General features: G+C 43.8%; 1 protein-coding gene and 1 non-coding gene across 3 annotated transcripts in view; one reads left to right on the top strand and one right to left on the bottom strand.

The window, feature by feature from the left end:
* Positions 1 to 12238, bottom strand: part of MARCO (macrophage receptor with collagenous structure) — a 35834-nt gene extending 23596 nt beyond the window's left edge. The window contains exon 1 of one of the 2 annotated variants that reach the window (XM_039234866.1): positions 12130 to 12238. In XM_039234866.1, coding sequence (XP_039090797.1) covers positions 12130 to 12238 — 109 coding nt within the window. The remainder of the gene's footprint in view (positions 1 to 12129) is intronic. The other variant, XM_039234867.1, reaches the window with a different exon arrangement.
* On the top strand, positions 3547 to 3653 carry LOC120233585. The gene has a single exon (XR_005528858.1). It is a non-coding gene; the product is annotated as a U6 spliceosomal RNA (small nuclear RNA).
* Positions 12239 to 23480: the final 11242 nt, after the last annotated feature.

Below are 23480 nucleotides of genomic sequence, written 5' to 3'. Positions count from 1 at the left end.
AATATACTTGAATTTCAAAACCTTGGGAGAAGGATGCCTGTTGCCACTTTATAAACTGGGAGTGAGGCTTGGAGAAGTTGGAAAACCTATCATGTTATGAGACGCAGATCTGGGATTCAGATCCAGCCTTTGGCTTTCTTCTTCTTTAGGTTATTTCATTATAAAAATAAAACATGCTTAATATGATTTATCAAACAATACAGAGGGCATTGCAAAGGTTAATGATCTTGCGATCAGGGACTTTAAGGGACCTGAATTCCTCAGCGTCCTAACCTGCTGACATAAGCTTTGGTGGCGTTCTGGGGTGTGGCCTTTTTCTTTATCTTGTTTGCTTGCGGAAACAGACCCATAGTCTGCTGAATAGACTTGTTTTTTTCTTTCGGTTTACACGGTTTACACAGTCAATGTCATCTTACATACAATACAGCACGTTGCTTTGTGCAATGATTGCTTTTCTATGGACATTCCTCCAGTCTTTTGTTTGTTTGTCTTTTGTCCTTTTGCTTTGTAGAGAGAGATTTAACCATTCTTTTAATAGCTGCCTAATACTCCTTCAAGACAAGAGCCACAATTCATAAAGATGTTTCCTTGTTGACAAGCTGTTTCCCCATTGACAAGTTTGGGGGGTTACAAAAGAGGCCACAGTGGTTCTAACTCCGGTCTTTCCCCCACGCCAGCTGTCTCCCCACTCTGGGGCATCCAGAGGCGGGGAGCCAGCCTGCAGAAAGCCCTGCAGTTTACCACCACTGACACTGACCAAGCACCGACTCGGTGCCAGGCCCTGTCCTATATCGTCTCTAATGCTGCCCACGGTCCTGCAAGGTAGGTGTGATCATCCCTTTGCACGGACCTGGTGTTCAGAGAAGTTAGAGCAGTACAACAGGCACGTGTCCTTGGGTCCGTCGGACCCCAAGGCCTGAGCTTGCCTCATTAGCCTACACTGACCATCACCCTTGGGAAAATGCAGTTGAAATGAACTCCAAGGGCAGGCATGAAGGGAAAAGGGATCTTAGGTGAGCATCCCAGGGGAGGGGGTCAGGGGTTGTGAACACATTCCTTTGCTTTGTGGCAGGTGGCGGTGTGTATGAACCTTGCGTCTGTTTTCTGTCACCCGTGGAACTGTTATTCTGCTGACGATTGTTCCAGCCACTGCAGAGCAGAAATCTCTGTGTCAGTATTGTCGAATGCACGCTGGTCTCAAGATGGCCCCGGCAGCCACAAGAGGAGTGTGGTGATTGGGTGATTTCTGGTTAGCGGTACTCGGTTATGCTTAGCCTAGTGTAGAGTGTCCCCTGCACTGCACCTCCCAAATGGGGGCCCACACAGCAGTGAGCTCTCTAACACGCAACCTGGCCACGTCTCTTCCCTATCTTCAGCCCTCCAGTGGCCATTCACTGTCCACTGTCCTCTTCACCTCCTCCCGGCCAGTTCTCCTGTGGCTACACCTCCATACACACACCCCCGTGGACCCCGACCAATAGTCAGGCCGGACCACTCGTGGCAACACCCTTCTGATTCCACGCCACGTATCTCCTCTGAGTACATGACCTTGCCTCCTCCCTTCTGCATGACTAATTCTTCCTCATCTTTTGGGAGCACAGTGAATGCTCCAAGATGCATTCTCTGACTCCCCTGGGTTAGGTGGGGTCCTGCCCCCTTTCCCCACATTGCTCTGGGTTTCTACCTGCTTTGACATCCATCACCCTGAACTGTGTCTGTTTATGCCTCAGTTTCTCCCCAATAGCCCGGAAGCTTCTTGGGCTGCCTTCTAGCACCAACATGCTGTGGACCACACACTGCGTGCTGAAAAGATGGGTGCTGAATGGAGGGATGAGTGGCTGCGGAGGTTTGGGTACTGAACACATACAGAGGGGAGCGCCGCCAGTTTAAGTGTATTGGAAATGCATCAGGAACGCAACTGCAGACCTCAGGCAAGTGTGTCATCGTGGCGAGATGGGAAACGTGTAAGGGAAGCTTCATATTTAACAAAAGACGGTGGACAATGAATGCAATCTTTTAGACAGCACTACACTTTCTTTTTAAAAAGATGTATTTATTTTAAGATATATGTAGAAAGGGACAGAGAGAGAGATTGAGTGAGAGAGAGAATCCCAAGCAGACTCCACACTGTTAGCCCACAGCCCAATGCGGGGCTCGAACTCACAAACCAGACAGCACTAAACTTGATGAAACAATGGGAATAGAAAGACAGAGTGCTTCAGAGAGCCGGGCGTTACACAGGTCAGAGGTGGCAATGGGGGCCAGCATGGAAAATACAGATATTTTCTTTTCTTTAATTCACATTTTATTCTAATTAAATGGGGGACATATAGTTTTCTTGAACAACTTTAAAAAAATTGAGATTCAAGTTAGTTAACATATGAAAACATGAACGTGTTCAAACCAGATGGTAGGAGGGGTGGAAGGCATTTGAGTAAGGATAATGAGAGGAAACACAGGCATAGTAGTAGGATGGGAGTAGTTCAGGAGTGTTCACTCAGGCCCAGGGTGCTTTTTTTTTTTAATGTTTATTTATTTTTGACAGAGGGAGACAGCACGTGAGTGGGGGAGGGGCAGAGAGAGAGAGGGAGACACAGAATCCGAAGCAGGCTCCGGGCTCTGAGCTGTCAGCACAGAGCCTGATCGGGGCTCGTAGCCACAAGCTGTGAGATCATGACCTGAGCCAAGTCAGATGCTTAACCGACGTTAACCCAGGGGCCCCAAACATATTTTTTAATATATGAAAAAATAGAGAATATAAAAAAGAACAAATGGAAATTGTAGAACTTCAAAGTACCAATTTAAAAAGAATCTCACTAGATGGGCTCAACAGGGCAATAAATGTGATAAAGGAAAGAATCAATGAACTAAACGATAGAACAATAGAAATTATCCTTCCTGGAAAATAGAGTAAATTGACTAAAAAAAAAAAAAAAATAAAGAGACTTAGAGACTTATGTATCAATAACAAAGCACATAATATTCATATCATTAAAATCCCAGAAAGAGTGTGAAGCTGAAAAAATACTTAAATAATGGTGGCTAAAAACTTCTCAAATTTGGTAGAAGTCACAAACCTACCAATTCAAGAAGCTGAGCAAAAACCCAAACATGATAAATTCAAAGCAATCAGTAACAAAACACATCATGAGTAAAAAAATCTGAAAAAAAAAAACCCTCCATACCAAGAAAATTAAAAATCTAAAGAAAAAGAAAACATCTTGAAAGTAGCCAAGGAAAAATGATCCATTACCTATAGACATATCAGCCTAAATGACAGCAGATTTCTCATCTGAAAACAGAAGTGACATGACATTTTTCATGTGCTCCAAAAAAATGAATTATCAACTGTATCCAGTGAAAATATTCCTTAAGAATGAATAGGAAATAAAGAGATTCTCAGATGAAGGAAAACTAAGTGAAGTTATTGCTGCTAGATCTACCTTTAAAGAATGGCTAACAGGGGGCACCTGGCTGGCTCAATTGTGACTCTTGATCTCAAGGTTTTGGGTTGGGTGTAGAGATCACTTAAAAATAAAATCTTGGGTGCTCGCTTCGGCAGCACATATACTAAAACTGGAACGATACAGAGAAGATTAGCATGGCCCCTGCGCAAGGATGACACGCAAATTCGTGAAGCGTTCCATATTTTTCCCTATGACCCAGCAATAGCACTGCTAGGAATTTACCCAAGGGATACAGGAGTGCTGAGGCATAGGAGCACATGTACCCCAATGTTCATAGCAGCACTCTCCACAATAGCTAAAACATGGAAAGAGCCTAAGTGTCCATCAACAGATGAATGGATCAAGAAGATGTGGTTTATCTATACCATGGAATACTACATGGCAATGAGAAACAATGAAATCTGGCCATGTGTAGCAACATGGATGGACCTTGAGGGTGTTATGCTGAGCGAAATAAGTCAGGCAGAGAAGGACAAATATCATATGTTTGCACGTATAGGAGGATTAGGAGGAACTTGACGGAGGAACAAGGGGGAGAAGAAGGGCGGAAATGGTGGGGGAAAGGGAGAGAGGCAAACCATGAGAGACTCTTGAATGCTGACCAAAACTGAGGACTGATGGATGTGGGGGGAAGGGGGGGATGGGCATGGAGGAGGACACTTGTGGGGATGAGCACTGAGTGTTATGTGGAAACTAATTTGACAATAAACTATTTGTAAAAAAAATAAATAAATAAAAATAAAATAAAATAAAATCTTGGTGTGCCTGGGTGGCTCAGTTGGTTAAGTGTCCAACTTCAACTCAGGTCATGATCTCACAGTTTATGAGTTCGAGCCCCACATCAGGCTCTGTGCTGACAGCTCAGAACCTGGAGCCTGCTTCGAATTCTCTCTCCCTCTCTCTCTGCCCCTCCCCTACTCACAGTCTGTCTCTGTCTCTCTTAAAAATAAACAAACATTAAAAAAATTTTTTTTAATAAAAATAAAATCTTAAAAAAAAAGAATGGCCGAAGGAAGTTCTTCAAACAGAAGGGCAGTGATAATAGCAGAAGACATGGCACTTCCAGAAGGAAAGAAGAAAAAAGAATGAGTAAACATGGAACTGTGTTTAGACCAACGCCCTTGTAGTTTTTTAAAAACACATTTGATGGTTGAAACAAAAATTATTATTATGTGATACCTAGTGCATGTAGAGGAAATGTTTAAGATGATTGCATTTCAGAATTGGAAAGTCTCAAAAGACATAAATGGAAATAAGATTTCCACACTTGACTCAAAGTGGTAGAAAGCTGGTATCAGTAGACTCTGATAAATTATGTATGTACATTGTAGTGCTCAGAAAAATAAATCAAGAAAACTATTTCAAATAATAAACTAAAAAACAAACAAAAACTATAAATAAGTCAAAATGGAATTCTAAAACATGTTCAAGTAGCTCATAGGAAAGTAAAATAAGAAAAACTGGTAATGGGAAACAGAGGAACAAAGAGAAAATGCATAATAACAGAGCAGATTTAAGCCCTAACACATCAATAATTACTTTAATGTACACGGTTTAAATATATCAATTAGGAGGCACCTGGGTGGCTTAGTCAGTTGGGCGTCTGGCTCTTGATTTTGGCTCAGGTCTCTATCTCACTGTTGTGGGATCGAGCCCCATTTCAGGCTCAGCATGGAGTGTGGAGTCTGCTTGGGATTCTCTCTCTTTATCTCTCTCTCTCTCTCTCTCTCTCTCTGCCCCTCTCCCACTCGTGTGCTCCCTCTCTCTCTCTTTCAAAATAAATAAACTTTAATAAACAAACAAACCAACTTGATGCAAAATTGATATAACTGAAAGGAGAAATCAATATATCCACAGTTTTGCTGGGGATGTTAACATCCCTCTCTAAGAAATTTGTAGAAAGTCAGCAAAGGTACAGAAGAAATGAACAACAGCATAAACCAATAGAATCTAATGAACAGTTATAGAATACTCCATGCTACAACAGCAGAATACACATTCTTTCCATGTACACATGGGATATTCACCAACGTAAACTCTATCATGCATCCTAAAACAAATCCCAACAAAATGGAAAAGAAATGAAGTTGCATAGAGTATGTTTCCTGACGATCAAATCAAAACAGAAATCAGTAACAGACAATATGAAAGACCTCTAAACACTTGGAAAATTTTTTTAAAAATTAAATGATGTATGGGCTATAAAGTCTTAAATAATTTTTTTTTTTTGAAGAGACAGAGGGAGAGCAGGGGAGGGACAGAGAGAGAGGAAGACATAGAATCTCATGCAGGCACTGTACTGTCAGTGCAGAGCCTGACATAGGGCTTGAACCGATGATCTGTGAAATCATGACGTGAACCAAAACCAAGAGTTGGATATTTAACTGATTGAGCTACCCAGTCACCCCTTAAGTAAAAATTTTAAAAAACAGAACTGATCAACAGTAAGAATACAACATATCAAATTATTGGATTCAGCTAAAGCAGTACTGGGAAGGAGTTCAGAGCAGCACTAAAAGGCTTACATTACAAATGAGGAATGGTCTCAATCCAATAAGCTAAGATGCTAGCTTGAGAAATTGGAAAAGAAAAGAAAAATAAACCCTAAGCAACCACAAACAAACAAAATAACAAAGATCAAAGCAGAAATCAATGAGATTTAAAATAGGAAAACAAAAGAGAACATCAATAGAACAAAACACTGGTTCTGTGAATAAAACCCATAAAACTGATAAGGCTATGGCAAGATTGACAAAGAGAAAAAGACACAAATCATCAACATCAGGAATAAAACAGGAGCTATTACCACAGATCCTGCAGCCAAGAAAATAAGAAAATCCTGTCACTGACTTTATGCTCACAACTTAGAAGAAATGAACCAATTTCTCAAAAACTGCAAGTACCAAAACTCAGCCAATATAAAATACATAATACAAATGTCTGTATTTATTGAATAAACTTAATTTGTACTGAAAAACCTCCTAAAAATGAAATATCCAGGCCCAGATAATTTTATTGGAGCATTCTATCAAAGCTTTTAAGAGAATTAACACTAGTTTTACATAGTCTCTTACGAGATAATGGAAGAGTAGAGGACACGCCCTAATTCATTTTAGGAGGTCAGGATTATCTTGAAATGAAAACCCAAGACAATATAAAAAAAGAAAACTGATTAGTATCTTTCATGAAACGTGACATAAAAATTCTCCATAAAATATTAATAAACCGTATTAAATGATGTATAAAAAGAATTTATGTGCCATGACTAAATGGGATTTCCAGGTATACAAGCCTGGTTCAATATCCAGAAATCGATCAATATCATCCACCATGTCAATGAAATAAAGAAGAAAAATCAGATAACCATATAACTGATGCAGAAAAAACACTTGACAAAATCAAATTCACAATAAAATTCTCATAATTATAATTCATAATTCTAACTCTTAATACGTAACAAATTCATAATTTAAAGCTTTCAACAAACTAGAAATAAAAGAGAATTTCCTTAACTTAAAAAAAGGAGCATCTAATAAGGTGCCTGGGTGGCTCAGTCAGTTAAGTATCTAACTGTTGACTAGGGCTCAGGTCATGGTCTCACAGTTCATGAGTTCAAGCCTCGCTTTGGGCTCTGGCACTGACAGTGCAGGGCCTGCTTAGGATTCTCTCTCTTCCTGTATCTCTGCCCCTCCCGCATGTACACACATACTCCTTTTCTCTCTCAAAAATAAATAAAATAAAACTTAAAAGGAGCATCTAAAAATTTTTAAAGGTAACATGATATATAATAGTGAAATGGAATCATTTTCTCTGAAGATTGGGAATGAGGCAAGGATGTCTGTTCTCACTCTCTTATTCAGTCACATGTGATATACTACTGGAAAATAAGTGGAAATTGGTGGAAATCACAACTAAAACATAATGGCATTTACAGTCTCTCCAAAGGAAATGAAATCTTTAGATATAAAGGCAACAAAATGTATACAGGACCTGTAGGCTGAAATTTTGAATACCCTGATTCAAAACCAAAACCAAAAATCAAATATAGAGATCTAAATAAATGTGGAGGTACACTGTCTTGAATTGGAAGGTTAAACATAGTAAGATGTCAGTTCTCCAAAACTGATCTGGAAGTGTCACATAATTCCGATAAAATCCCAGCAAGATTTTTGGTAGGTATCAATAAGCTTATGCTAACATTCGTATGGAAAGGTGCAAGACGTAGAATAGCTAGACTCATCTTGAAAAAGAACAAAATGTGAGGAATAACTATTTGATGTTTAGACTTGCAACAACCTGTAGTAATCAAGATGGTGCGGTATCGGTGGAGAGCTGGGTATATGGATTTAAAGAACACAGAAGGCATAAAGAACACAGAAATCATCCTTACACGAAGATAACCAACTGATTTTTTTTTCCACAATGGCACAGAAGTAATTTAATGGAGGAAGCATAGCCTTGTCAGCAAATGGTGTTGGAGCAATTGGACACCCATAGGCAAAACAAATAAACAAAGAAAACTTGACCTAAACTTCACTTCACATCATATATTCATATATATACATATATACATGTATGATAAAATAAAAGTTTTATAGTTTCACATTTTACAGTTAAGTCCATGGTTCATTTTGAGTTTATTATATATATATTATATATGTATTATATATAATTTGGTTTTTTTAAATTTAAATTCAAGTTTGTTAACATATAATATAGTATTGGTTACAGGAGTAGAATTTAGTGATTCATCCCTTACATATAATACCCAGTGCTCATCCCCAAAAGTGCTCTCCTTAATATCCATCACCAATGTAGCCCATTCCCCCACCCACCTCCCCTATAAAACTTTTAGAATTAAACAAAAGAGAAAAATTGTGGGTCCTCAGGCTGGGTGAAGAAGTCTTGACACCAAACACAATCTGTAAAAGGGAAAATTGCTAGGTAGGGCCTCTCCCATAGAATTAAATACTTTTGCTTCATAAAAGACTGTTAAGAGGATGAAAACACATGTTACAGACTGGGAGAGAATATTTGCAAACATTAGTAGCCATTAGGAAAATGCAAATCAAAGCTATAATAGGCTATCACAATCAGACACCCATCAGAACTGCTAGAAGAAAAATAGTAATGACACCAATTGCCGGCAAGGACCCAGAGAAACTCAATCCGTTGTACATCACTGGTGGGAATGTAAAATGACACAATCACACAGGAAAAATAGATCCACGGCTCCTTATAAAACAAAACGTACACTTAGAATCCAGCAATTGCACTTTGAGGCATTTATCCCAGAGAAATGAAAACGTAGGCTGAAACAAAAACTTTTCCATAAATGATCATAGCAGCTTTATTCATAGTAGCCCCAAACTGGCAACAATGCATTCATCTTTCAAGGGGTGCGTGGTTAAACACATACATTCATGTCTGGAGTAATTCTCATGAAAAATACCCATTAATAAAAAGAGCTATGATTCATAGACCACCTTGGATGAGTCTCAAGGGAATTGTGCTCTATGGGAAAAAAGTCAGAATTAACAAAGTTACGTATTGTGTGATTTCGTTTATATAACGTTCTTTAAACGGCAAAATTATAGACTTGGTGATTGTCAGGGGGCACTGGTTGCCAGTGGGGGGGTTGAGGGGTGTGTATGTGTGGCTGTGAAGATAGCCTGACACAGAGTCTGGTTGTGAAGGAACAGTTTGGGATTCAGATACTGGTGCTGGTTACACAAATATGCACACCGGATAAACTTGTAGAGAACTGTATTCACACACACTAACGAATGCATGCGATGAAATCTAAATTAACTGTAAGTTGTACCAACATCAATTTCCCGGCTGTCATATTGTAGCTATGCAAGATGTCCTCACTGCGAGAAACTGGGTGGGGGTCACACACACCTCTCTATACATGTTTTTGCAACTTTCTGTGAGTCTATAATTATTTCATAAGAAAAAGTTAGGGGAAAAAGAACCCTAGGGTGGCGCTGGATGTCTAAAAGATGCTGAGAAATAGTGACGTGACAAAAACAAGGTCGGAACAAGGACCTGACGTGACAGTAATCACATCAGCAGGGCTGACCCTGAATAGATTCCAGGGTTGAGGTCCATTGGGAGAATGTTTAAAATTATCTTTAAAGCAGGAAGAATAGACAGCTAGACCCACAGCTGGGAGCCAGTGCTGACTGTTAATTAAAACAAACAATAGCTTTGCAACCTGTACTTTTGGGGAGTTTTCTCTGTCAAGAAGAATGCTCTTCAGACTGAAAATGGTGGGAAGGCGTATCAAGAAGCAAGATGTGAAGGCTGAAATGGTTGAGGGCTCAGGGTGAGAGGTTCAGACAGATTACATCCCACAGGCCTGCAAGAGCTTCCTGATGTGCTAACGGAACTCCTTCTTGAGAAACCAGACACGCTGGGGGAAAGACAGGAAGCTCAATAAAGAAAAATGCCCATAGTTTTCCAAAAGGTGGACAGGAGTGCATCCCAGAAGGATACTGACATAGGGGGCAAATGGAGAGCCTCTTGTTCTAGCCCAGATGCTCTGCCGTTGAGGTGGAGGATGAAGCCGATACTGGTCCATGAGGAAAGACCTGGGGTTTGGGTGGACCTTCAGGGCAGCAAGGGCAGTGGTATGTTGAGTCTCTTCAGAAAACGAAAGCACTCTTCAGCAGACAATAAGGAAAGGGAGGGAGTGAGGAAGGAAGGAAGGAAGGAAGATGCTTGGAGCCATTTAGTGCTGAAGCAAGGAGTTTTCTTCATTTCAGTAAGCCCTGAGGGGGTTCCTATGTTACAGAGCCTCATAGGATTACTGTCCATAATGGCATTCATCTAGAAAGTTCCATATATTCCACGATCTGTGTATCAGAAGACAGAAAGTTGCGGATGTATTTATAAAATTGTTCCTTCCAACGAAGCTGGAGTGTTTTGTTGGTTGGTTGATTGGTTAGATTTTTAGTTAGTGGCATCTGTGAGCCAAATCAGAAATCTGGAATTCCCCCCTTGAAGCTGGTCTCCCCCCTCACTTGCCTTGCCCCACCATTATAGTTCTACTGACTTGACTTCTAATATCTTTCCAGAACATTCTCTCTTTTCCTTCCTCATAACCACTGCCTCTTATTGTCTGTTGCTGCCATGCTTCTCTCTGTCCTCAGAGTTACTCTTTTTAGCTCATCCTGGGTTTATGATATCAAGTAATCTCAAATGCAAACCAGGGCCTCTTTGCCCAACGTCAAACTTTCAACACTCCCCATTGCCTTCAGGACAAAGTCTAAATTAACTGGTCCTAGGCTCAATCTCCACTGAACTTCCCCACTCAGTGTTGGGGAACCATTCCACCTCATGGAACCATTTGTAATTCTCTAAATAGTCCCTATTGAGAGATCATAAACGTGTGGTCCTCTATTCCTGCCCCAGTCAGCATCTTCTTTCGCTAATTCCCTTTATCCTTCAAACTTTAGAAGAGCTCTCACCTCTGACCTCCACATCAGACCACGTTAGATCTGACCAGAGATCTGTCCTATGCTGGTGACAAATTGTATAGAAATAGTTCACGGGTGACCTCACCCCACCACCCTCCTGCCACTACCAACATGACTGAGGGTTGACTCCCCGTTAGCTTTTGCCTGTTTCCTCGGTGCTGAGAGCAGTGCCTGCCAGGTGCTCAGTATGTTTGATCAGCTGACATTGCGTGCACATTTTCAGTATCTTAAAAAGGCATATATGTAGAATGCTGCATTCCCCCAAAGTTCTGAATAGCCAACAATTATTAAAGTCATTTGCATACATGCCTTCTCTGTTACCACTTTGTAAATTCCTAACGGCAGAACATCCAACTCCCTACCATTGTACCCCTTTAATTTCCAGCCGGTGACCACACGCATAAATGCTGTGAGAGACAGATCAGATCAGGGGACAGAACTTCGCTTGTTCTGAACATACAACCTCGAGAAAAGACTGGGAGTAGGGATGACTCATTAGTTCAGAAGGTAAATCCAAGAGAATATTCTAGAATGGGAAACCAGAGAGCCCCTGAGTATGAAGCACTCACTGGTGACTTTAAATTCTAGAAGATTTTAAAAAATCCATCACCTGTATAACAAGGACGGAGGAAAGAAAGACGGCAGAGTTGTCTGGATTTTTAAAACCTGAACTGAATCTAAGACAAACTAATTATGAAGCGACAAATATAGCCTAGCCCACACGAAATGGAGAAAGCACTCCCTGATCAACACATCAGTTATAATGGAAGTCACCTTAAAGAATTTTAAAGGAGTCACATTAAATAGCTATGTGGCACTGGCTTTAGTTCTGTGGAACTTTCTCATCTCTCGTGTTGCTTTGCCATTTCGTCACACAACCTGTGTGTCCAAATAAGACGCTAATAAAAAGGAGGAGCATATGGTAAGCATTAGCATTAATCTAGGGGAAATTATTCGAATACAATTTATTGCAAAGCTAGAAAGACAACCCCAACTACAGGCTAATGATACAGCATCTATTACCAGCATTATACGAATTCCAGACTGAAGCATTCCAGAAATGGGTTAGTAAGAGTCTATGGTACAAACCAAGGCTTCCTATCACCTTGTCCATCCTTACGTTGCCAGCAGAAAAAGTCTATCACAGGCAATGTCATGACTGGGAAGGAGTACTTTACCATTGATTTCAAAGGTCTCCATTGCAGGGAACATGGCGTGGTCGATGGCTTCTCTTTCTCCGGTATTAGCCAAGAACTCGTCTTCCTTGAGAATTTCTTTATTTTCCATTGTGAAGCTTTATAGATGGCCCAAAAGTCCTAGAGCCAGCAGAAATGTTCCCCTCAAGAGGAACCACTTGGGGAAAGATTGTTCCCATTTAACTACTGCTGCTAACTGTAGGACACAAGCACTTCCCTTTGGCTCTGATTTCTGAATCTGCAAAATGTTTCCTGACATGATCAGAATTGGACGTTTCTCAAAAACAAGGTATTCACATGTGGGGCTCCTGCTCGGTGCAGCTGCTTGTTAAGGCGGGGGGGGGTGGGTGGGAGGGGAAGGGGAGCGTCGAGGTGGCTTTAGAGCTTAAGTCACAGGTCCTTGGAACCACCCAGGCCCCTGAGAGCAGGGTGTTGGACGGGCCAGGGAGGATGTTTCCCTCCCTGCCTTCTGTGCATCCGAGCCTTGCCATCATTACAGACCCAGGACACTGTCCCAAGCCTTCTATGCCTCACACGGAAATCTCCCTCCCTTGGCCTACTTTGGCCTTAGGGTTCATCTTTGATCCTCAAAGTATGGATCCTGGAGCAGCAGCATCAGGATCGCCTGGAAACTTGTTAGAAATGCAGAGTCTTAGGTCTCATCCCCCGTGAGTCCAGATCTATAGTTGAACTAGATTTGCGGGTGACATACCTACACCCTGGACGAGCACTGCTCTGTGCCACAACTCGTAGCATGTAATTCTGTTTCCGCTTGCGTTTTTCCATACTCTCTCTGGGTGGGTGCACATGCATGCTTGCTCTGGCCCCAGTAAGAGCGGAACTCCTTGAGGGGAGAACCCCCTTCCCCAGCTCCCTCTTGTCAGGCATTCCCCACCCCTTCTGATGAATAGCTGGGTGGTGAAGTTACAGACCCCATGAGTTCAAACGTTCAGGTTCAAATTCTGCCTGTCCCACGTAGCAGCTGTATGCCCACGGGAACATGGCATAAGGTCCGAGCGTCTCACTTTCCTCCTTCATAGTCTAAGGAAGACGGTGATATTTGTTGTGTTGGCGAAATGGACTAGACCACGTACAGTGGACAGGAGGACACCTGGCTATGATCACTAGAGACATGAGCTTCCTGGTTTCCGGGGAGAAAAGGGAAAGAGTGCTATTAAGTGAGGCAGTGACTGAAGCCCCTGACAGAATGGAGCAGGGCCAGGGGCGGGAACATCCCAGAGAGCTTACTGATCGGCCCCGGGTGCGGGGGCTGTCCGGGGCTTTGCCTGGAGAAAGAGATGGGTGGTGGCCTCCCAGGTCAGAATGACGGCAAGTTCAGCCACACAGGCAGGGCGGCTTGAGGGCGGAGGAGGCCTGAGACTTTGGGGCTGCTTGGAACCTGAGAGGTGAAGAGGAAAGGTGGCCCGAGATGAGGATGGGCCCCGCTAAGCCACTTTCTTCAGCCTGTGGGCATGGCAGAAAGCAAAAAAGGGAAGGAACTGGAAAGTGAGTTACTGGCAGTGCCCGCAAAGCAGAGGTCCCAGTGGCACCCGCAATTTCAGCATTCAGGAAGTCCCTGGCTGGGGCTGAGGTGCTGGCAGCCACAGCTGGCACCGGGAGGGTTAAAGATGGGATATGAAAGGAGCTAGCAGCTCTAGTCAGAAGTTTGGGCCACGCAAGATAGTAGGGGCTGCAGGAGGGTTCCCCACCCCCCGAGGGAGGGAAATCCTCCAGGGACAGGAACCTGCTCATTTAGGCTGCGGGGCCTCCTCCCCCTGCCTGGTCAGCTCTGCTCTGGCCAAGAGTAATCCTCATTTGCGGTGGGCTAGTAACCGGGCGCGGCCAGCCTTGGGGGGAGTGTTTAGTGGATATCAGATGTGGTTCCTTTGGCTCTAGATATGGGGCCAGAAAGACCCAGGCCACAAACCCAACTCTTTCATGAACTTGCTGGGTGACATTGGGTAACTTTTCACTTCTCTGGGCCTCAGCACAAAGGAATAGAGCATCGAACTATTAACGGATATCCAGGATTTATCAGGCGTCAAGCATTGCACTACACACACACATATAGTACTCAAAACTCTCAACAGCATGCAGCTAGTCTCAGCTCTTGTGGTTAGAAAGTGAGGCGGCCAGAATTTGAATCCAGGATACTCTCTTTCTTCAGCCTGGTTTAAACCTAGTTTGATCCAGAAGCTGTAATCCAGTAGTTCACACTGGAGGAATTTTTTGAAAATGCACATCCCATTTCTCCACCTCCAGCCTGAGAGTCTGGTTTTAATAAAAGCCCCACGGCTGGCTCTAATGTGCAGCCAGACTGAGGACCTTTGCGCGCGCGCGCACGCGCACGCACGCACACACACACACACACACACACACACACTAAGATAAAACAGTCACAAGTAGCACAGAGATGCTAAGGGACTCCTTCCTGGAAGGATCCATCAGGTTGAACCATACAAAATTACTGATACTCATCCCTTTTTGACATACAGTAAATGGCCACTTCCTAGGATTCGAGCTAATCCATTCAGCCTGCAAGGATGGGCCTTGAATAAGGCAATTGAGGCACCAGCTTTGGGTGCAAAAGATTCAGTACTCAGGGTCATTAACAGTGTAACACAACATTCTAAAAATCAAAGTTAATGCAAAAAGCTCGTGATGAACAAAATGCCAGTATCTTAAAAGAAAAGCAGGATCCCATGCTGCACTTGCAATGACCCATCACTTTCTCTCCCTGCTCCCAGCAGGGCTCTTTACCCTGTTTCAGTGATCTCATTTGCAAAATGGGATTCCAGTGGGTGCCCTGTTTGCCCAAAGGGTGGGTGTGAGGGTCAAACAAAAGAATAAGCGTGTGTCCATGTTTGTCAGTGAAAGGGCTCTCAGTAGAGTGACATCTCCTGTCAAGCTGGCACGTAATGTTTTGTTACCCTTAAAAATCCCTTAAATCTCCCATAAAGCACAAAACACACAGTTTGGGAAATATTGTACAGTCTCTTCTTAAGTGTCTTCCACTCAGACACTTTTATCTTTGGGAATAAGGATTGGGCTGTGTTTTCTCTCGAGCACCAGATGAAATAGTTAACTTGCACTTGGGACCATGTTGCTCAAGAAATGCAGGCTTCGGCTTTATTTTTCTAGTGCAGGTAATTGGGTTGGAGAATTTAAAGGCGTGTGCAGAGTGGCTCTGATGTAGTTACATCGAGTTCTGTTGTTCTCCGAAGTGACAGCCGAGTGGCTCACGGTGCTCTGTCAGACAGGGGTCATGGGTCTGGAGTCCCAGGCAAGTGTGTTCCCGTGCCTGGTGAGCTCTGTAAAGCTGAACTTTCTGTGAACCAGTGGGTCCCAAGCGAGTGTGGCTGACAGACCACCCAGCAGATCAAAAACTCCCAAGCAGCCCTGTTCCAGCTAAACACTGGGCAACCATGTGAACGCATGATGTAAAAACCACCGGCACAAACCCAAGTGTTCAAAACAGACAAATGAAACTCTACAGCCAGCAGGTGAGCCAAGTCACCAAGGGTGGCCCCACGGTCTCCGCTGTACCTCACTGGCTGTTTGGCCATTTGTTCTGTCGTCTGCCTGAGCTCGTCAGCAGAGACCATGGAAAGGAGGACCCAGGCAATATATAAAGTATATAAAGGAAAAATGTTAAACGTTCTATTGACTTTATTTTTTTTTCTAGTTGTGCGTGATGAGGTGGTGGTCAGTGTCCCCAGGCCGAGCTCATCACCATCGCCTGGTGCTTAATGAGGCTTAATAACTGCTGATTGAGCTTGGGGCTCCTGGGTGGCTCAAATGGTTGAGCGTCTGACTCTTGATCTCGGCTCAGGTCATGATCTCACAGCTCATGAGTTTGAGCTCCGTGTCGGGCGGGCTCTGTGCTGATGGTGTGCAGGCTGCTTGGGATTCTCTGTCTCTCTCTCCTCCCCTGTGTGCACAGCCTCTTTCTCTCTCACACAAAAGAAATAAACATTAAAAAACACTTTACAATAACTGCTGATTAATAAAAACAAACAGCAACAGAAAGGACCATTGATGGGTGAATAGGTAAATAAATGTGGTATGTCCATCCAATGGGAGGGGTAAATAAATTGTGGTATGTCCATTCAATGGGATATTAATCAACAGTAGAAAATAATAAGCAAAAGCATGAGCAAAAGAAGCCAGACCTCAAAGAGGACATCTTGTATGACTGCATTTATATTAGGCTCCATAAAAAGCAACATTCATCTATGGTGTCAGAAAACAGAACTGTGGTTCCCTGGGTGGGGGGTAGGGGGCAACTGATTGCACAAGATCACAAAGGAATTTCTGGGGTGACAGCAATATTCTGTATCTTGATTGGCACGTTACTTCCAAAACATACAGAACTTTATGCTTGAAATGGGTATACAGTTCGTAAAATATACCTCAGTAAAGCCGATTGGACATAGTATATAAATTATACCTCCCTAAAGTTAATTAAAACAGCAATTAAAGGGAAAAGATGTCAGAATCCTTCTTGTTGGACCTTGGCCCAATTCGCAGAAGTTCATCTTTTGAGAGCCATCAAGGGTGAACGTGCCAGCCAACCAGCGACATGTGTAGGTGGAGATGTTTCTCCAGGTGCGGTGGGTGTGAGGCCTCACTGAGCCACCCACACCCCTCTCTTCCCTGAGTGGGGAACCTTACCCACACTTTGGGACTGTCATGTCAGGACAACGGCCTGTGCTTTCAGAACAAAGAAAAAGAAAGTGAAGCAAACAGGTCTATGGTGAGATTTTCCCACTGACCCTGTACTACTCGTACCCACAGCGCACCCTGGGCAAAGGCCAGCAACTCAGCTCTGCCTCCCTGGTCTGATTTCAGGAACACAAGTTCTCCTGACCCCGGACTCCATGGTTTGCTTTCCTGACACCTGTAGTGTTTCCACAGAGGCCAAAATTTGTGTTCCTGTGCCCCATTAAAATGGGTCCTTCCAGGGGTGCCTGGGTGGCTCAGCTGGTTAAGCGTCTCACTCTTGATTTCAGCTCAGGTCATGATCTCACAGTTCATGACATCGAGACCTGCGTTGGGCTCTGGGCTGACAGCACAAAGCCCGTTGGGATTCTTTCTCTCCCTCTATCTGTGCCCCTCCCCTGCTCATGCTGTCTCTCTCTCAATATAAATAAACATTAAAAAAAACTAAAATGTGTCCTCCTGGGAGAGGAAACAATGACTTATTCATTCGGAGGTATAAACAGGCAATATTATTCTGTTCTCAGAGCAGGTTTAAGGGTTGGCAGTGATTCAGGAACAGGAAACAGTGGGACCACCCTAGTCCCCAGAAGTCTCTGAATAAGATGTTAAATTAGGAATTCTGGGGTTTAATTGTGCCAAGGGTCACCTGTGCTAATTCTAAGACCACTTTGCCTGAGCAATCCGGGGCTAAGAGCAAATGGTTGGAACAGGGAAGGAGGAAATCTACCAGAACTGCTGTAGAGGCCAGCTGCCAGTCACTCCCGTTCATTCAACTGATGTTTATTGAATGCCTACTTTGTTCCAAGCTCTATGCTGGTGGGGAAAGAAAAGAGAGCCCTATGATGAGCTTGGTCTTCAGCCTCCCAGAGTCCCATTCTCCTAGGGTCATCTCTACCTTGTCGTTTTTCATGATTGTAAATCCTTCATAATCTCTCATCCACTCCCCTCTCTTGCCACACCTCCTGTCTTTGATTTATTGTTCTGCCATCTTCCACTGTCCCTTACCCCCCCTTCCTGTCCTCCCTCTTCTACTCAATCAACTTAAATTTATGCTCATTATATTATAAGCACCCGCTCACCCACATGCTCAATTCCCTTGCCCCTCTCTTGCTTCACTGTATTCACTTGACAAAAACCACAATGCGGACTGGATCCAACCCTTCGCACAACAGAGCATGACTGGAGAAAAGGATGCTGATGGTGTTATTTTGACACGCACTGGGAATGAACCTTAATCCTATCTGGCAGTTGTCATACAGTTCATTTGTTCATTTGTTTGCAGTATACTTCCTTATTCAACCTCCTCTCCCATTCCCCAGTCTCCCAGCCAGCTCTTTCATTCTTGTCTTCACTCATCTTCACTTTGTCTCCATCTTCCCTCGTGGCTTAGACTTTGCTCTTCTCTTTAGCAAGAAAATGTGAGCAACCTGAAGAGAAATTCTCCAGACTTCCATCACTAGCATCTGCGCCCAGGATCCAGCCTGTGTTCCTGTGGCATAAATGAACTTTCCAAGCTCCTGTCAAGAGCCAATCCTTCAAACCTGTGCACTGAATGCGATCGCCACTCACCTGCTCAAGGGTACCTTCCCCGCGGCTGTTCTTCCTTTTTCCTTTATAGCATCCATTGTATTGTCTCTTGGGTTATTCTGAACCACTGAACATACATAACCATTGTTTCTCCCACAGTTATTTTTCCCCTTCGAAAACACTGGCACTTGACCCACTTCCCTACAACCTACTACCCAGATTTTTTGCTTTCTTTTATAGCAAATTTCCTCAAAATTACTGTCTGTACCCCCTGCCTGTAATCATTCTCCTCTCACATTCTTTTAAATCCACTCCAATGAGGCTTTTATCCCCATCGCTCAACCAAGACTACTGTCGTTAACCTCACCAACGGCCTCTACATGGTGCCATCCTGTTTTCAAGTTTTAGTCCTCATCATACTAATCAGAAGCATTTCAGAGGGATGCTCATGCTCTTCTCCATGAAAAAGTCTTTTCAGTTTGTTTTTTTAAGACATGACACTCTCTTCATAGTTTTTCTGCCTCACTGGTCACTCTTGGTTTATTTTAGTGATTCCTTCTCGCTCTTTCACCTCTCAGTGTTAGAGTACCTCAGGGCTCTATCCTTTTTGGCTTTTCCTCTTACACTCACTTCCTTGGTGATGCTATCTCATCTCGTGGTTTTAAGTTCCACCTGTTGTGATTACTCACAAATCTACATTTCTAGGTCAGACTTCTCTCTTGAGCGTCAGGCCCATATTTCTGCATATTCGCCTCGTGGGCATCTCAAGCTGGCTGCTAAAACTCTCCTCCTGATGCTTCTTCCATCTTAGTCGATGACAATGTCATCTCTCCAATTGTTTCAATAAAAAAAGTCTTGAAGTCAATCTTCACTTCACGTCACTCTCTCTCTTGCCACATTCAATCTATTTGGAAATCTTTTGCCTTTACCTTCAAAAGACACCCAGAATATGAAACTTCTGATTATCTCCCTTTTGCTGCTCTGGTGCAAGTTACCATGATCTCTCACCTGAATTACTTCAGTCAATTTAAATGGTGTCCATACTTCTGTCCCTGCTGCCACAGAGCCCACATTCAACATAGCAGCCAGAGTTATCCTTTAAAAATATAAATCATTACGGGGCACCTGGGTGGTTTAGTCAGTTAAGCGTCCGACTTTCGCTCAGGTCATGATCTCACGGTTTGTGGGTTCAAGCCCCGCGTCGGGCTCTGTGCTGACTGCCAGCTCAGAGCCTGGAGCCTGTTTCAGTCTGTGACTCCCTCTCTCTCTGACCCTCCCCTGCTCACGCTGTCTCTCTCTCTCTGCTAGAAATAAATAAAACATTAAAAAAAAAAAAGAAGTCTGGTTTCAGAGGGACACTGCCTTTGGGGAGAATCAGGATTCATTCACTAGCTCTTCAGTATCATATGATTTCCTGGGGGCCCAAAGGAATGAATGGAGTGATCTGAGCCTAAAAACAGAAGTGAGTGCTTGTGAATGAAATGCCGGGGCTGAGGTTATTGTTTAGGTTTCTCTTCTTCTGACTTTCGATTCTGGGCATCGTTAGCATGGGCCCTCTGACATTCAGGGGGGCTGCATGGTCATGTGGTCTGGAAATGCAGGTGAAGAGGTTTCATGATACTCTCATGGCATTCCAGAGAGCACGTAGGAGCTTTGGGAAGGAGAGTAGTGAGTTGCAGTTTGAGGTAACTGACAGATGGGCAGACAGAAGATACCTGATTGCCTCATCATGGCGGACAGTTGGCTGCACAGATCCAAACAGAATTCTGTATCACACCATCTCCAGACTGGCTGCAGCAGGGGACAGGGCAATAAAATCAGGAAGGGTGAAATCAGTGCTCATTTGACTGTTAGACCTGAGTTAAGTTCAGATGCAAGTGGATAGGAGGGGGTTTCTGAGGTCACACCAGTCTTGCACAATTATTGGAGCTGTGCTGCACACTTGCTCAGGATTGCTAAACTGCACTTTCGTTTGGGAGTTTGGAGCTGTCCAGCATCTGCTTTCCCTTCCTAGAGCACCCCAACGTCCTTTATCAATATCACCTCTTCCTTATTGTCATTCAGACCCCTGCTGTGATAATCAGGCACCTGCAGTAACTCAGCCAAGGGGTAGGCAAGCAAACAGAGCCACGCCAATGGCATGATCCTCTACTGGTATTTAGTTCATAAGCAGAGAGAAAATAGCTTAAACCTCACTGGGGCTTTACTCCTTCCTAGCAGTGTTGTCCTGAGCAGGTCAACAGCAACCTAGCCCTGCCCTTCTCAAACTGCCTCAAATTGCCTCAGTTTCTCTCTTTTCTAAACCCAGGTCTTTCTGTCAAATCTCAAAGTCCTCTCTATTCTTCCCTTCAGTTTCCTCTTGTTAAGTTGGCTAGATTTGCTTTCTACTGCATAGAGCTAAAGAACACAGACTCCTCTCGTTCTGCACAAAGGGCTTCCAGAACCTTCTTCTGACCCTCTTTCTGCTTTCCTCTCAAGTCTGTTTGCCCTCTGATTCTGGATTCTCACCGTTTGGGGTAAGTTACCTTCTTTACTAGCCTGAGCTTTATGGGACTCAATTAGCTCAAACTCAATCCAGGGGAGAGCAGTCTCATAGATTTCAGAAATGATATGGTTGATTCATTCTCCAATAACCTAATTCACTCCATGATTTTTTCCTTTCTTTAAGTTTTTACTTAAATTCCATTTAGTTAACATACAGTGCCATATTGGTTCCAGGAGTAGAATTTAGTGATTCATCACTCCCATACAACACCCAGTGCTTATCACATTGACCACCCTTCTTAGTTATCCATCACCCATAAAATCCATCCCCCCCACCCACCTCCTCTCCAGCAACCCTGTTCGTTCTCTATAGTTAAGAGTCTGTTTCCTGGTTTGCCTCTCTTCCCCTGCCCCCCATGTTCAGATTTAGATATAATAACCATTGATCCTTTTTTGGCAGCTCTCAATTTTACCTATTTCTGGAAGAAACAATATTTTCAATAGTAAAAAAAACTAACACGCTTTTTAAACGACAGCAACCCGGAAACAATCACCAACTGGCAGTGAGTAGAGCGTTCCTCTCAAAAACTCTCTCAGGAAAGGCCCAGAGGCAGCTCCTCTCGCTCTTGTAGCTCATGACTTGGTATCGAGTCGAGAATACTCCAAAGGCTGTTTTTCTGTTAAGTCATGGCTGACCTGCATTTGAGCCCCTTCCAGTGTTTGGGGTCCTTCCCACCTTTGGAGATTTAAGGGGGTGGGGAGGAAACACGTACACTAGTGAGGATGGAGAGTCTAGTTGCTTGAGTTCCCAGGCTTGCCTGCAGGGAGGTGTAGGCATGTGGCCAACCAGACACAGCTTCCACATTCCTGCAAAGGGGCAGCAGGGAAGGGAAGGAGGGGCATAGTGAATTGAAGTTTCTGGTGACGGACAGATGAGCAGATAGAAGGTAAGGGGCAGCAGCTCCAGTGAGGCCAAGCGGCAGCACACACAGCAGCAGGTGGGTCCTCGCGGGATGGGATCTATGGCATGATCTGGGCTGTGGCCTGATACGCTGCACCTGACCTTTTCCCAGGCCTGATGCCACAGTCTTTTTTTTTTTTTTTTTTTAATTTATTTCTAGGAGAGAGAGAGAGAGACAGCATGAGCAGGGGAGGGTCAGAGAGAGAGGGAGACACAGACTCTGAAACAAGCTCCAGGCTCTGAGCTGGCAGTCAGCACAGAGCCCGACACGGGGCTCCAACCCACGAACCACAAGTTCATGACCTAAGCGAAAGTCGGACGCTTAACCGACTAAGCCACCCAGGCGCCCCTGATGCCACAGTCTTATCAGCAAGTCTGTGAACACCCAGTAGACTTCCAATAATTTCATTCTCAGCTTAAATCAGCCAGATTTTCATCTCTGTTGCTTGCAATGAGTATTGTGGACTGGTACAGAGAGCAAATGGTGCAATCAGTTTTGCAGATATGCAGGAAGCCCAAGTGCTAAGATTTGGGGAGAATAATAAGGTCCAAGTGCCTTATTGCTTGGTAAATAAAAGCCTCTGTGATTGTGCCAATGCCTCAAAGAACTAGGTTCTTTTTTTAATTTTTTTAAAAAATTCTTTATTTATTTTGAGAGAGAGATGGGGTGTGAGCAGAGGAGGAGCAGAGAAAGGGAGGCACAGAATCTGAAGCAGGCTTCAGGCTCTGAGCTGTTAGCACAGAGCCTGACACAGGGCTCAAACTCATGGACTGTGAGATCATGATGGGAGATGAAGTCAGACGCTCAACCGACTGAGCCACCCAGGCGCCTCTCTCTCCAGGTTCTTACTGCTACCTCCTCCATTCACCTATCTTTCTCTGGTCATCTTGAATTACTACAGTTTATCAAGGCTCTTCCTTCAGTTTGAGGAGATTTTCCTACTCCCAAATCCCTGCTGGTGAACGACTGTCAATCAACCCTGGGGACATGTTCCCTCTGAGCCTATTGCCAAGTAGAACTGATGATCCCTCACACTATTGACCCAGTTTTTCAAAATATATTCTTTTTTTTTAATGCTTATTTATTTTGAGAGAGAAAGAGAGAGAGAGCATTCAGGAGACGGGCAGAGAGAGAGAGAGAGAGATTTCCAAGTAGGCTCTGCACTGTCAGCACAGAGCCCGACATGGTGCTCAGTCCCATGAACTGTGAGATCATGACCTGAGCCGAAATCAAGACTTGGACGCTCAACTAACTGACTCATCCAGGTGGCCCTCAATGTATATTCTGCACAGAGATTCCTCAAGAGCACAAATAACTGCACCATTGTTTTTTTTGTTTTGTTTGTTTTTTAATGGTCTCCCTAAACTGTGAGTTCCCCGAGAGCAGGAAGCATGCCTGGACTTCGGTTCAAGCAGGAAGTGTTGGGAGTCATTCTGAGCTCACTAGTCGAGAAAACTCCTGGTGAGGTTAAAGCAAGTTTGCACGGTCTCTTGCCAATCAGATGATGACTCATATCCACCCCCACTCAATTATTTCTGCTTGAGCACTGACCCCTAGGGTACCTTGTTGATCAATATCGGGACTGACTCATCCCCTTATTCCGGCCCTGGTATGATGATTTCACCTTGTGAAGGAACT

Source organism: Hyaena hyaena, unplaced genomic scaffold (assembly GCF_003009895.1).
Source record: "Hyaena hyaena isolate Hyena2069 unplaced genomic scaffold, ASM300989v1 scaffold_91, whole genome shotgun sequence".
Lineage (NCBI taxonomy): Eukaryota > Metazoa > Chordata > Mammalia > Carnivora > Hyaenidae > Hyaena > Hyaena hyaena.
Note: the sequence above shows the minus strand (reverse complement) of the source record. Positions and strands in the feature narration are given on the sequence as shown.